Here is a 15,994-nt window from a genome sequence, read left to right as displayed (position 1 = left end):
AAAGAGATACGGGGGAGACGTGAGGAAAAACTTTTTACGCAGCGAGTGGTGAGGACCTGGAACTCGCTGCCGGTGGAAGTGGTGGAAGCGGAGACACTCGATGTTTTCAAGGGGAGACTGGATAGGCACTTGAGGGGAATAAACTCGCAGGGTTACAGGGATAGAGCGGGGGAATGGGACTGACTGGGTTGTTCTACAGAGAACCGGCACGGACTCGCTGGGCCGAATGGTCTCCTTCTTTACTGTTCTGACTATGACTTTGACTTTTTAAAAAGTACTTCATTGGCTGTGAAGCGCTTTGGGACGTCCTGAGGTGGTGAAAGACGCTGGAGAGATGGGAGTCTGTCTTTAAGTTGGTTCTGACCATTCTTTCAAACAACCGCGTTGGAGGGCGAGGGGGGTGGTAAGAGGGTGGACGTGATCGGCAGGTGCGGGCTCGGCTGCGACACCCCCTCGGCGCTCCCGTTCTACGACCTGCGAACGAGCGACGGCCACTCGGCCACCCGTCTCCTGCTGAACCCGCGGCCAGAGGGGAATCACAGTCTTCCGGAGAGGAAGGGGCAGGAAATGGTAGCGAGAGGAATTTCCCCAGACTGGGCTCACCTGTCGAAGGCTTTCTTCAAATCGGAGGCCAACTTACACTTGGGCAGGATGTGATGGAACGGCGACTGGGAGCCATCGCCTGCAGGGGAACGTGGAACACAATCAGCTTTCACCAAACCAGCTATATCGTCACACGCACGGTCCCCACCCCGTGTCGCGGGCGAGCTCGTGTTGAATGCGGTGTGCCCGCGTTGCGCGGTGACATGAATCAGTCATTCATGAAAGAAAGACTTATGAAATAATACGGAGCGGCCTGCGGGTGGCGCTGTCCAGGGAGAGTATAAACACTCGGGCACAGGCCCAGCTTGCGCAGGACTATTAACAGGAACTAGTGAAGGACACAACTAGACCTCCATGTTGTAAAACAGTTGATTAAAGCTTTGTTTAACGCTTAGACCAAGTGCCGAGTAGTTTTCTTACGTCAGAGCAACGTTAAAAACCATTCCAATTACAGCTACATGAGAAACATCGCATTTAAAAAGTACTCGAAGTGCCGTAACCTGCAGGGCTACGGACCGAGAGCTGGACAGTGGGATTCGGCTGGGTAGCTCTTTGTCGGCCGGCGCGGACACGAGGGGCCGAATGGCCTCCTTCTGTGCCGTAAGTTTTCTGTGATTCTATGAGAGAGGACAGTTAAAACTCAGGCTGCGGCACGGGATAACGATCGGTGAAACATCAATAAATCGCAAGAACACAGCGGTACCTGACCGAGTAACGGACGGGCTCGCGTTCCGGATGACTGGGCATCGCCAACTATTACAAAACAGCAACGATCCCACAAGCGGCTGAAGTCGGTTTCATGCCAAGCCGATGGACAGCCTGCACGAATTCACCGGAAAGGTGAGAGAGTTCTGCCTTTGCTGTGGGCAGGCTTGCCGGATATAAACAGAGCGCGCTCGCCAGACGCCACGACCGTCAACTTTGCAACTGACGTTAATGCAAACGGGTTGTCGCTTTTTTGGCCGTTATGAGCGACGGCCCGTTTTAAACGCTGGGCGTTTTAAATGGTGGGGACGGTACTCGATTGCCACCGGTTTGGCATTCTGTGGCCGTTCCCCTCCGGCATACAGGATCACGACCAGTTGTCCCAATGTGCGTTCTGGGCAAAGGCTGGCCTGAAATGGAGTAGCTTCCCTACAGGGCAGTGGAGTTGAGGTGGAAGTTCAGCCATGATCTCACTGAATGGCGGAGCAGGCTCGAGGGGCCGAATGGCCGACTACGTCTTATGTCCAATGCCGGGAGGGTGGGGGGGAAGGAACCTGGAAAGTAAAATTCATGATCAAAACGCTTTCACTGCAGGCGCGAGATGAACTCACTCTCGGACATGGTGGACACCTCGTCCTGAATTGCCAGCATTAGCTTGGCCTCACGGGTCAGGTACTGGCAGCGCTGCTCCTCGTGCTGCAGGACGATGGCGATTCGGCGCGAGAGATTGTGCATGCAGCCGATAACCGAGGGATCTGCGTTCGCCTGTTGGCAGTCGAGAAGGACGTGGCGTTAATAACCCGCAAAGTGCGACAATATACACGGTCCCCGACTCTAAGAACTTAAGAGACGTTTTCTCAATACTGGCAACAGCAACCTGCAGTTATCCGGTGCCTTTAACGTAGTGAAACATCCCAGGGCGCGTCACAGGAGTGATTATCAAACATAATTTGACACCGAGCCACATAAGGAGAAATTAGGACAGGTGACCAAAAGCTTGGTCAAAGAGGTCGGTTTTAAGGAGCGTCTTAATGGGTAACGGGTCGGCCATTCAGGATTGAGATAGAAGACATTTCTTCACTCAGAGGGCGGTGAATCTTTGGAATTCTCAACCCCAGAGGGCTGTGGAGGCTCAGTCGTTGAGTATATTCAAAACCGAAGTCAATAGATTTCTGACTAGTAAAGGCATCAAGGGATATGGCGATAGGGCCAGTGAATGGAGTTGAGGCAGAAGATCAGCCATGATCTCATTGAATGGCGGAGTAGGCTCGAAGGGCCGAATGGCCGACTCCTGCTCCTATTTCTTATGTTCTTAAAGGAGGAGAGAGAGGCGGAGAGGTTTAGGGAGGGAATTCCAGAGCTCGGGGCCCAGGCGGCTGAAGGCACGGCCGCCAATGGTGGAGCGATGGAAATCGGGGGATGTGCGAGAGGCCAGAATTGGAGGAGCGCAGAGATCTCGGAGGGTTGCGGGGCTGGAGGAGGTTACAGAGATAGGGAGGGGGCCAGGAGGCCATGGAGGGGGGAAAACAAGGATGAGAATTTTAAAATCGAGGCGTTGCCGGACCGGGAGCCCGTGTAGGCCAGCGGGCACAGGGGGTGATGGGTGAACGGGACTGGGTGTGAGTTAGGACACGGGGCAGTGAGCACAGGGGGTGATGGGTGAATGGGACTCGGCGCGAGTCAGGACACGGGGCAGTGAGCACAGGGGGTGATGGGTGAACGGGACTGGGTGTGAGTTAGGACACGGGGCAGTGAGCACAGGGGGTGATGGGTGAACGGGACTGGGTGTGAGTTAGGACACGGGGCAGTGAGCACAGGGAGTGATGGGTGAACGGGACAGGGTGCGAGTTAGGACACGGGGCAGTGAGCACAGGGGGTGATGGGTGAACGGGACTGGGTGTGAGTTAGGACACGGGGCAGTGAGCACAGGGGGTGATGGGTGAACGGGACAGGGTGCGAGTTAGGACACGGGGCAGTGAGCACAGGGGGTGATGGGTGAACGGGACTGGGTGTGAGTTAGGACACGGGGCAGTGAGCACAGGGGGTGATGGGTGAACGGGACTGGGTGTGAGTTAGGACACGGGGCAGTGAGCACAGGGGGTGATGGGTGAACGGGACTGGGTGTGAGTTATGACACGGGGCAGTGAGCACAGGGGGTGATGGGTGAATGGGACTGGGTGTGAGTTAGGACACGGGGCAGTGAGCACAGGGGGTGATGGGTGAACGGGACTGGGTGTGAGTTAGGACACGGGGCAGTGAGCACAGGGGGTGATGGGTGAACGGGACTGGGTGTGAGTTAGGACACGGGGCAGTGAGCACAGGGGGTGAAGGGTGAACGGGACTGGGTGTGAGTTAGGACACGGGGCAGTGAGCACAGGGGGTGATGGGTGAACGGGACTGGGTGTGAGTTAGGACACGGGGCAGTGAGCACAGGGGGTGATGGGTGAACGGGACTGGGTGTGAGTTAGGACACGGGGCAGTGAGCACAGGGGGTGATGGGTGAACGGGACTGGGTGTGAGTTAGGACACGGGGCAGTGAGCACAGGGGGTGATGGGTGAACGGGACTCGGTGTGAGTTAGGACACGGGGCAGTGAGCACAGGGGGTGATGTGTGAACGGGACTGGGTGTGAGTTAGGACACGGGGCAGTGAGCACAGGGGGTGATGGGTGAACGGGACTGGGTGTGAGTTAGGACACGGGGCAGTGAGCACGGGGTGATGGGTGAACGGGACTGGGTGTGAGTTAGGACACGGGGCAGTGAGCACGGGGTGATGGGTGAATGGGACTGGGTGTGAGTTAGGACACGGGGCAGCGAGCACAGGGGGTGATGGGTGAACGGGACTGGGTGTGAGTTAGGACACGGGGCAGTGAGCACAGGGGGTGGTGATGGGTGAACGGGACTGGGTGTACGGGACTGGGTGTGAGTTAGGACACGGGGCAGTGAGCACAGGGGGTGATGGGTGAACGGGACTGGGTGTGAGTTAGGACACAGGGCAGTGAGCACAGGGGGTGATGGGGGACCGGGACTGGGTGTGAGTTAGGACACGGGGCAGTGAGCACAGCCGGTGATGGGTGAACGGGACTGGGTGTGAGTTAGGACACGGGGCAGTGAGCACAGGGGGTGATGGGGGACCGGGACTTGGTGTGAGTTAGGACACGGGGCAGTGAGCACAGCCGGTGATGGGTGAACGGGACTGGGTGTGAGTTAGGACACGGGGCAGTGAGCACAGGGGGTGATGGGTGAACGGGACTGGGTGTGAGTTAGGACACGGGGCAGTGAGCACAGGGGGTGATGGGTGAACGGGACTGGGTGTGAGTTAGGACACGGGGCAGTGAGCACAGGGGGTGATGGGTGAACGGGACTGGGTGTGAGTTAGGACACGGGGCAGTGAGCACAGGGGGTGATGGGTGAACGGGACTGGGTGTGAATTAGGACACGGGGCAGTGAGCACAGGGGGTGATGGGTGAACGGGACTGGGTGTGAGTTAGGACACTGGGCAGTGAGCACAGGGGGTGATGGGTGAACGGGACTGGGTGTGAGTTAGGACACGGGGCAGTGAGCACAGGGGGTGATGGGTGAACGGGACCGGGTGAGAGTTAGGACACGGGGCAGTGAGCACAGGGGGTGATGGGTGAACGGGACTGGGTGTGAGTTAGGACACGGGGCAGTGAGCACAGGGGGTGATGGGTGAACGGGACTGGGTGTGAGTTAGGACACGGGGCAGTGAGCACAGGGGGTGATGGGTGAACGGGACTGGGTGTGAGTTAGGACACGGGGCAGTGAGCACAGGGGGTGATGGGTGAACGGGACTGGGTGTGAGTTAGGACACGGGGCAGTGAGCACAGGGGGTGCTGGGTGAACGGGACTGGGTGCGAGTTAGGACACGGGGCAGTGAGCACAGGGGGTGATGTGTGAACGGGACTGGGTGTGAGTTAGGACACGGGGCAGTGAGCACAGGGGGTGATGGGTGAACGGGACTGGGTGTGAGTTAGGACACGGGGCAGTGAGCACAGGGGGTGATGGGTGAACGGGACTGGGTGTGAGTTAGGACACGGGGCAGTGAGCACAGGGGGTGATGGGTGAACGGGACTGGGTGTGAGTTAGGACATGGGGCAGTGAGCACAGGGGGTGATGGGTGAACGGGACTGGGTGCGAGTTAGGACACGGGGCAGTGAGCACAGGGGGTGATGGGTGAACAGGACTGGGTGTGAGTTAGGACACGGGGCAGTGAGCACAGGGGGTGATGGGTGAACGGGACTGGGTGTGAATTAGGACACGGGGCAGTGAGCACAGGGGGTGATGGGTGAACGGGACTGGGTGTGAGTTAGGACACGGGGCAGTGAGCACAGGGGGTGATGGGTGAACGGGACTGGGTGTGAGTTAGGACACGGGGCAGTGAGCACAGGGTGATGGGTGAATGGGACTGGGTGTGAGTTAGGACACGGGGCAGTGAGCACAGGGGGTGATGGGTGAACGGGACTGGGTGTGAGTTAGGACACGGGGCAGTGAGCACAGGGGGTGATGGGTGAACGGGACTGGGTGTGAGTTAGGACACGGGGCAGTGAGCACAGGGGGTGATGGGCGAAGGGGACTCGGTGCGAGTTAGGACACGGGGCAGTGAGCACAGGGGGTGATGGGTGAACGGGACTGGGTGTGAGTTAGGACACGGGGCAGTGAGCACAGGGGGTGATGGGCGAAGGGGACTCGGTGCGAGTTAGGACACGGGGCAGTGAGCACAGGGGGTGATGGGTGAACGGGACTCGGTGTGAGTTAGGACACGGGGCAGTGAGCACAGGGGGTGATGTGTGAACGGGACTGGGTGTGAGTTAGGACACGGGGCAGTGAGCACAGGGGGTGATGGGTGAACGGGACTGGGTGTGAGTTAGGACACGGGGCAGTGAGCACGGGGTGATGGGTGAACGGGACTGGGTGTGAGTTAGGACACGGGGCAGTGAGCACGGGGTGATGGGTGAATGGGACTGGGTGTGAGTTAGGACACGGGGCAGCGAGCACAGGGGGTGATGGGTGAACGGGACTGGGTGTGAGTTAGGACACGGGGCAGTGAGCACAGGGGGTGGTGATGGGTGAACGGGACTGGGTGTACGGGACTGGGTGTGAGTTAGGACACGGGGCAGTGAGCACAGGGGGTGATGGGTGAACGGGACTGGGTGTGAGTTAGGACACAGGGCAGTGAGCACAGGGGGTGATGGGGGACCGGGACTGGGTGTGAGTTAGGACACGGGGCAGTGAGCACAGCCGGTGATGGGTGAACGGGACTGGGTGTGAGTTAGGACACGGGGCAGTGAGCACAGGGGGTGATGGGGGACCGGGACTTGGTGTGAGTTAGGACACGGGGCAGTGAGCACAGCCGGTGATGGGTGAACGGGACTGGGTGTGAGTTAGGACACGGGGCAGTGAGCACAGGGGGTGATGGGTGAACGGGACTGGGTGTGAGTTAGGACACGGGGCAGTGAGCACAGGGGGTGATGGGTGAACGGGACTGGGTGTGAGTTAGGACACGGGGCAGTGAGCACAGGGGGTGATGGGTGAACGGGACTGGGTGTGAGTTAGGACACGGGGCAGTGAGCACAGGGGGTGATGGGTGAACGGGACTGGGTGTGAATTAGGACACGGGGCAGTGAGCACAGGGGGTGATGGGTGAACGGGACTGGGTGTGAGTTAGGACACTGGGCAGTGAGCACAGGGGGTGATGGGTGAACGGGACTGGGTGTGAGTTAGGACACGGGGCAGTGAGCACAGGGGGTGATGGGTGAACGGGACCGGGTGAGAGTTAGGACACGGGGCAGTGAGCACAGGGGGTGATGGGTGAACGGGACTGGGTGTGAGTTAGGACACGGGGCAGTGAGCACAGGGGGTGATGGGTGAACGGGACTGGGTGTGAGTTAGGACACGGGGCAGTGAGCACAGGGGGTGATGGGTGAACGGGACTGGGTGTGAGTTAGGACACGGGGCAGTGAGCACAGGGGGTGATGGGTGAACGGGACTGGGTGTGAGTTAGGACACGGGGCAGTGAGCACAGGGGGTGCTGGGTGAACGGGACTGGGTGCGAGTTAGGACACGGGGCAGTGAGCACAGGGGGTGATGTGTGAACGGGACTGGGTGTGAGTTAGGACACGGGGCAGTGAGCACAGGGGGTGATGGGTGAACGGGACTGGGTGTGAGTTAGGACACGGGGCAGTGAGCACAGGGGGTGATGGGTGAACGGGACTGGGTGTGAGTTAGGACACGGGGCAGTGAGCACAGGGGGTGATGGGTGAACGGGACTGGGTGTGAGTTAGGACATGGGGCAGTGAGCACAGGGGGTGATGGGTGAACGGGACTGGGTGCGAGTTAGGACACGGGGCAGTGAGCACAGGGGGTGATGGGTGAACAGGACTGGGTGTGAGTTAGGACACGGGGCAGTGAGCACAGGGGGTGATGGGTGAACGGGACTGGGTGTGAATTAGGACACGGGGCAGTGAGCACAGGGGGTGATGGGTGAACGGGACTGGGTGTGAGTTAGGACACGGGGCAGTGAGCACAGGGGGTGATGGGTGAACGGGACTGGGTGTGAGTTAGGACACGGGGCAGTGAGCACAGGGTGATGGGTGAATGGGACTGGGTGTGAGTTAGGACACGGGGCAGTGAGCACAGGGGGTGATGGGTGAACGGGACTGGGTGTGAGTTAGGACACGGGGCAGTGAGCACAGGGGGTGATGGGTGAACGGGACTGGGTGTGAGTTAGGACACGGGGCAGTGAGCACAGGGGGTGATGGGCGAAGGGGACTCGGTGCGAGTTAGGACACGGGGCAGTGAGCACAGGGGGTGATGGGTGAACGGGACTGGGTGTGAGTTAGGACACGGGGCAGTGAGCACAGGGGGTGATGGGCGAAGGGGACTCGGTGCGAGTTAGGACACGGGGCAGTGAGCACAGGGGGTGATGGGTGAACGGGACTGGGTGTGAGTTAGGACACGGGGCAGTGAGCACAGGGGGTGATGGGTGAACGGGACTGGGTGTGAGTTAGGACACGGGGCAGTGAGCACAGGGGGTGATGGGTGAACGGGACTGGGTGTGAGTTAGGACACGGGGCAGTGAGCACAGGGGGTGATGGGTGAACGGGACTGGGTGTGAGTTAGGACACGGGGCAGTGAGCACAGGGGGTGATGGGTGAAGGGACTGGGTGTGAGTTAGGACACGGGGCAGTGAGCACAGGGGGTGATGGGTGAACGGGACTGAGTGCGAGTTAGGACACGGGGCAGTGAGCACAAGGGGTGATGGGTGTACGGGACTGGGTGTGAGTTAGGACACAGGGCAGTGAGCACACGGGGTGATGGGTGAACGGGACTGGGTGTGAGTTAGGACACGGGGCAGTGAGCACAGGGGGTGATGGGTGAACGGGACTGAGTGCGAGTTAGGACACGAGGCAGTGAGCACAGGGGGTGATGGGTGAACGGGACTGAGTGCGAGTTAGGACACGAGGCAGTGAGCACAGGGGGTGATGGGTGAACGGGACTGGGTGAGAGTTAGGACTCGCGGCAGTGAGCACAGGGGGTGATGGGTGAACGGGACTGGGTGCGAGTTAGGACACGGGGCAGTGAGCACAGGGGGTGATGGGTGAACGGGACTGAGTGCGAGTTAGGACACGGGGCAGTGAGCACAGGGGGTGATGGGCGAACGGGACTGGGTGCGAGTTAGGACACGGGGCAGTGAGCACAGGGGGTGATGGGCGAAGGGGACTCGGTGCGAGTTAGGACACGGGGCAGTGAGCACAGGGGGTGATGGGTGAACGGGACTGGGTGTGAGTTAGGACTCGCGGCAGTGAGCACAGGGGGTGATGGGTGAACGGGACTGGGTGCGAGTTAGGACACGGGGCAGTGAGCACAGGGGGTGATGGGTGAACGGGACTGGGTGTGAGTTAGGACACGGGGCAGTGAGCACAGGGGGTGATGGGTGAACGGGACTGGGTGTGAGTTAGGACACGGGGCAGTGAGCACAGGGGGTGATGGGCGAAGGGGACTCGGTGCGAGTTAGGACACGGGGCAGTGAGCACAGGGGGTGATGGGTGAACGGGACTGGGTGTGAGTTAGGACACGGGGCAGTGAGCACAGGGGGTGATGGGTGAACGGGACTGGGTGTGAGTTAGGACACGGGGCAGTGAGCACAGGGGGTGATGGGCGAAGGGGACTCGGTGCGAGTTAGGACACGGGGCAGTGAGCACAGGGGGTGATGGGTGAACGGGACTGGGTGTGAGTTAGGACACGGGGCAGTGAGCACAGGGGGTGATGGGTGAACGGGACTGGGTGTGAGTTAGGACACGGGGCAGTGAGCACAGGGGTGATGGGTGAACGGGACTGGGTGTGAGTTAGGACACGGGGCAGTGAGCACAGGGGGTGATGGGTGAACGGGACTGGGTGTGAGTTAGGACACGGGGCAGTGAGCACAGGGGGTGATGGGTGAACGGGACTGGGTGTGAGTTAGGACACAGGGCAGTGAGCACACGGGGTGATGGGTGAACGGGACTGGGTGTGAGTTAGGACACGGGGCAGTGAGCACAGGGGGTGATGGGTGAACGGGACTGAGTGCGAGTTAGGACACGAGGCAGTGAGCACAGGGGGTGATGGGTGAACGGGACTGAGTGCGAGTTAGGACACGAGGCAGTGAGCACAGGGGGTGATGGGTGAACGGGACTGGGTGAGAGTTAGGACTCGCGGCAGTGAGCACAGGGGGTGATGGGTGAACGGGACTGGGTGCGAGTTAGGACACGGGGCAGTGAGCACAGGGGGCGATGGGTGAACGGGACTGGGTGTGAGTTAGGACACGGGGCAGTGAGCACAGGGGGTGATGGGTGAACGGGACTGAGTGCGAGTTAGGACACGGGGCAGTGAGCACAGGGGGTGATGGGCGAACGGGACTGGGTGCGAGTTAGGACACGGGGCAGTGAGCACAGGGGGTTATGGGCGAAGGGGACTCGGTGCGAGTTAGGACACGGGGCAGTGAGCACAGGGGGTGATGGGTGAACGGGACTGGGTGTGAGTTAGGACTCGCGGCAGTGAGCACAGGGGGTGATGGGTGAACGGGACTGGGTGCGAGTTAGGACACGGGGCAGTGAGCACAGGGGGTGATGGGTGAACGGGACTGGGTGTGAGTTAGGACACGGGGCAGTGAGCACAGTGGGTGATGGGTGAACGGGACTGGGTGTGAGTTAGGACACGGGGCAGTGAGCACAGGGGGTGATGGGTGAACGGGACTGGGTGTGAGTTAGGACACGGGGCAGTGAGCACAGGGGGTGATGGGTGAACGGGACCGGGTGCGAGTTAGGACACGGGGCAGTGAGCACAGGGGGTGATGGGTGAACGGGACTGGGTGCGAGTTAGGACACAGGGCAGTGAGCACAGGGAGTGATGGGTGAACGGGACTGGGTGCGAGTTAGGACACGGGGCAGTGAGCACAGGGGGTGATGGGTGAAGGGGACTGGGTGTGAGTTAGGACACGGGGCAGTGAGCACAGGGGGTGATGGGTGAACGGGACTGGGTGTGAGTTAGGACACGGGGCAGTGAGCACAGTGGGTGATGGGTGAACGGGACTGGGTGTGAGTTAGGACACGGCGCAGTGAGCACAGGGGATGATGGGTGAATGGGACTGGGTGTGAGTTAGGACACGAGGCAGTGAGCACAGGGGGTGATGGGTGAACGGGACTGAGTGCGAGTTAGGACACGAGGCAGTGAGCACAGGGGGTGATGGGTGAACGGGACTGGGTGAGAGTTAGGACTCGCGGCAGTGAGCACAGGGGGTGATGGGTGAACGGGACTGGGTGCGAGTTAGGACACGGGGCAGTGAGCACAGGGGGTGATGGGTGAACGGGACTGAGTGCGAGTTAGGACACGGGGCAGTGAGCACAGGGGGTGATGGGCGAACGGGACTGGGTGCGAGTTAGGACACGGGGCAGTGAGCACAGGGGGTGATGGGCGAAGGGGACTCGGTGCGAGTTAGGACACGGGGCAGTGAGCACAGGGGGTGATGGGTGAACGGGACTGGGTGTGAGTTAGGACTCGCGGCAGTGAGCACAGGGGGTGATGGGTGAACGGGACTGGGTGCGAGTTAGGACACGGGGCAGTGAGCACAGGGGGTGATGGGTGAACGGGACTGGGTGTGAGTTAGGACACAGGGCAGTGAGCACAGGGGGTGATGGGTGAACGGGACTGGGTGTGAGTTAGGACACGGGGCAGTGAGCACAGGGGGTGATGGGTGAACGGGACTGGGTGTGAGTTAGGACACAGGGCAGTGAGCACAGGGGGTGATGGGTGAACGGGACTTGGTGCGAGTTAGGACACGGGGCAGTGAGCACAGGGGGTGATGGGTGAACGGGACTGGGTGTGAGTTAGGACACGGGGCAGTGAGCACAGGGGGTGATGGGTGAACGGGACTGGGTGTGAGTTAGGACACGGGGCAGTGAGCACAGGGGGTGATGGGCGAAGGGGACTCGGTGCGAGTTAGGACACGGGGCAGTGAGCACAGGGGGTGATGGGTGAACGGGACTGGGTGTGAGTTAGGACACGGGGCAGTGAGCACAGGGGGTGATGGGCGAAGGGGACTCGGTGCGAGTTAGGACACGGGGCAGTGAGCACAGGGGGTGATGGGTGAACGGGACTGGGTGTGAGTTAGGACACGGGGCAGTGAGCACAGGGGGTGATGGGTGAACGGGACTGGGTGTGAGTTAGGACACGGGGCAGTGAGCACAGGGGGTGATGGGTGAACGGGACTGGGTGTGAGTTAGGACACGGGGCAGTGAGCACAGGGGTGATGGGTGAACGGGACTGGGTGTGAGTTAGGACACGGGGCAGTGAGCACAGGGGGTGATGGGTGAACGGGACTGGGTGTGAGTTAGGACACGGGGCAGTGAGCACAGGGGGTGATGGGTGAACGGGACTGGGTGTGAGTTAGGACACAGGGCAGTGAGCACACGGGGTGATGGGTGAACGGGACTGGGTGTGAGTTAGGACACGGGGCAGTGAGCACAGGGGGTGATGGGTGAACGGGACTGAGTGCGAGTTAGGACACGAGGCAGTGAGCACAGGGGGTGATGGGTGAACGGGACTGAGTGCGAGTTAGGACACGAGGCAGTGAGCACAGGGGGTGATGGGTGAACGGGACTGGGTGAGAGTTAGGACTCGCGGCAGTGAGCACAGGGGGTGATGGGTGAACGGGACTGGGTGCGAGTTAGGACACGGGGCAGTGAGCACAGGGGGTGATGGGTGAACGGGACTGAGTGCGAGTTAGGACACGGGGCAGTGAGCACAGGGGGTGATGGGCGAACGGGACTGGGTGCGAGTTAGGACACGGGGCAGTGAGCACAGGGGGTTATGGGCGAAGGGGACTCGGTGCGAGTTAGGACACGGGGCAGTGAGCACAGGGGGTGATGGGTGAACGGGACTGGGTGTGAGTTAGGACTCGCGGCAGTGAGCACAGGGGGTGATGGGTGAACGGGACTGGGTGCGAGTTAGGACACGGGGCAGTGAGCACAGGGGGTGATGGGTGAACGGGACTGGGTGTGAGTTAGGACACGGGGCAGTGAGCACAGTGGGTGATGGGTGAACGGGACTGGGTGTGAGTTAGGACACGGGGCAGTGAGCACAGGGGGTGATGGGTGAACGGGACTGGGTGTGAGTTAGGACACGGGGCAGTGAGCACAGGGGGTGATGGGTGAACGGGACCGGGTGCGAGTTAGGACACGGGGCAGTGAGCACAGGGGGTGATGGGTGAACGGGACTGGGTGCGAGTTAGGACACGGGGCAGTGAGCACAGGGAGTGATGGGTGAACGGGACTGGGTGCGAGTTAGGACACGGGGCAGTGAGCACAGGGGGTGATGGGTGAACGGGACTGGGTGTGAGTTAGGACGCGGGGCAGTGAGCACAGGGGGTGATGGGTGAAGGGGACTGGGTGTGAGTTAGGACACGGGGCAGTGAGCACAGGGGGTGATGGGTGAACGGGACTGGGTGTGAGTTAGGACACGGGGCAGTGAGCACAGTGGGTGATGGGTGAACGGGACTGGGTGTGAGTTAGGACACGGCGCAGTGAGCACAGGGGATGATGGGTGAATGGGACTGGGTGTGAGTTAGGACACGGGGCAGTGAGCACAGAGGGTGATGGGTGAACGGGACTGGGTGTGAGTTAGGACACGGGGCAGTGAGCACAGGGGGTGATGGGTGAACGGGACTGGGTGTGAGTTCGGACACGGGGCAGTGAGCACAGGGGGTGATGGGTGAACGGGACTGGGTGTGAGTTAGGACACGGGGCAGTGAGCACAGGGGGTGATGGGTGAACGGGACTGGGTGTGAGTTAGGACACGGGGCAGCGAGCACAGCCGGTGATGGGTGAACGGGACTGGGTGCGAGTTAGGACACGGGGCAGTGAGCACAGGGGGTGATGGGTGAACGGGACTGGGTGTGAGTTAGGACACGGGGCAGTGAGCACAGGGGGTGATGGGTGAATGGGACTGGGTGTGAGTTAGGACACGGGGCAGTGAGCACAGGGGGTGATGGGTGAACGGGACTGGGTGTGAGTTAGGACACGGGGCAGTGAGCACAGGGGGTGATGGGTGAACGGGACTGGGTGTGAGTTAGGACACGGGGCAGTGAGCACGGGGTGATGGGTGAACGGGACTGGGTGTGAGTTAGGACACGGGGCAGTGAGCACAGGGGGTGATGGGTGAACGGGACTGGGTGTGAGTTAGGACACGGGGCAGTGAGCACAGGGGGTGATGGGTGAACGGGACTGGGTGTGAGTTAGGACACGGGGCAGTGAGCACAGGGGGTGATGGGTGAACGGGACTCGGTGCGAGTTAGGACACGGGGCAGTGAGCACAGCCGGTGATGGGTGAACGGGACTGGGTGCGAGTTAGGACACGGGGCAGTGAGCACAGGGGGTGATGGGTGAACGGGACTGGGTGAGAGTTAGGACACGGGGCAGTGAGCACAGGGGGTGATGGGTGAACGGGACTGGGTGTGAGTTAGGACACGGGGCAGTGAGCACAGGGGGTGATGGGTGAACGGGACTGGGTGTGAGTTAGGACACGGGGCAGTGAGCACAGGGGGTGATGGGTGAACGGGACTGGGTGTGAGTTAGGACACGGGGCAGCGAGCACAGCCGGTGATGGGTGAACGGGACTGGGTGCGAGTTAGGACACGGGGCAGTGAGCACAGGGGGTGATGGGTGAACGGGACTGGGTGAGAGTTAGGACATGGGGCAGTGAGCACAGGGGGTGATGGGTGAACGGGACTGGGTGTGAGTTAGGACACGGGGCAGTGAGCACGGGGTGATGGGTGAACGGGACTGGGTGTGAGTTAGGACACGGGGCAGTGAGCACAGGGGGTGATGGGTGAACGGGACTGGGTGTGAGTTAGGACACGGGGCAGTGAGCACAGGGGGTGATGGGTGAACGGGACTGGGTGTGAGTTAGGACACGGGGCAGTGAGCACGGGGTGATGTGTGAACGGGACTGGGTGTAAGTTAGGACACGGGGCAGTGAGCACAGGGGGTGATGGGTGAACGGGACTGGGTGTCAGTTAGGACACGGGGCAGTGAGCACAGGGGGTGATGGGTGAATGGGACTGGGTGTGAGTTAGGACACGGGGCAGTGAGCACAGGGGGTGATGGGTGAACGGGACTGGGTGTGAGTTAGGACACGGGGCAGTGAGCACAGGGGGTGATGGGTGAACGGGACTGGGTGTGAGTTAGGACACGGGGCAGCGAGCACAGCCGGTGATGGGTGAACGGGACTGGGTGCGAGTTAGGACACGGGGCAGTGAGCACAGGGGGTGATGGGTGAACGGGACTGGGTGTGAGTTAGGACACGGGGCAGTGAGCACAGGGGGTGATGGGTGAACGGGACTGGGTGTGAGTTAGGACACGGGGCAGTGAGCACAGGGGGTGATGGGTGAACGGGACTGGGTGCGAGTTAGGACACGGGGCAGTGAGCACAGGGGGTGATGGGTGAACGGGACTGGGTGTGAGTTAGGACACGGGGCAGTGAGCACGGGGTGATGGGTGAACGGGACTGGGTGTGAGTTAGGACACGGGGGCAGTGAGCACAGGGGGTGATGGGCGAAGGGGACTCGGAGCGAGTTAGGACACGGGGCAGCAGAGTTTGGGATAAGCTGAAGTTTACGAAGGGTGGAAGATGTGAGGTCGGGGAGCAGAGCGAGTCTGGAGATGACAAAAGCAGGGACGAGGGTTTCGGCAGCAGATGAGCTGAGGCAGGGGCGGAGACGGGCGATGTTACGGCGATGGAAGTTGGCGGTCTTGGTGTTGGGGTGGGTATGGGGTCGAAAGCTCAGCTCAGGGTCAAACAGGACACCGAGGTTGCGAACAGTCCAGTTCAGCTTCAGACAGTAGCCAGGGAGGGGGACAGAATCAGTGACGAGGGGACATAAACTGGTTAGATTTTGACCACAGTCAGTCGCTACAAGGTGGAGCTTTAAGCTGCCGAATGTCCAAGTTGGTTAAAAGCGGAATTAATCTAGTGGCTGTTCCTTCCTCATTCTGGGCTAGAAACCCTGGTAACACACGGGGCAAAGAACAGGCGGTTCCCCACACGGGAGGGAGAGTCAGAAACAATACAAGGCTGAACAAAGGCCATTGGGCCCAAATGATCTGCTGCTTCCACAGTCCAAGCAAATTGTGCGTC

At 60.8% G+C, this 15,994-nt stretch overlaps 1 protein-coding gene across 3 annotated transcripts in view; it reads right to left on the bottom strand.

The window, feature by feature from the left end:
* nprl3 (NPR3-like, GATOR1 complex subunit) overlaps window positions 1-15,994 on the bottom strand; it is a 58,261-nt gene that overhangs the window by 23,242 nt on the left and 19,025 nt on the right. For all 3 annotated transcript variants that reach the window (XM_085978781.1, XM_085978782.1, XM_085978783.1), the window contains 2 exons: window positions 1,920-2,073; window positions 604-682 (listed from right to left, as the gene is read on the bottom strand). In XM_085978781.1, coding sequence (XP_085834907.1) covers window positions 604-682; window positions 1,920-2,073 — 233 coding nt within the window. The remainder of the gene's footprint in view (window positions 1-603; window positions 683-1,919; window positions 2,074-15,994) is intronic.

Source organism: Somniosus microcephalus, unplaced genomic scaffold (assembly GCF_052327205.1).
Source record: "Somniosus microcephalus isolate GS21.2 unplaced genomic scaffold, FLI_Smic_1.0 unresolved_chr7, whole genome shotgun sequence".
Lineage (NCBI taxonomy): Eukaryota > Metazoa > Chordata > Chondrichthyes > Squaliformes > Somniosidae > Somniosus > Somniosus microcephalus.
Note: the sequence above shows the minus strand (reverse complement) of the source record. Positions and strands in the feature narration are given on the sequence as shown.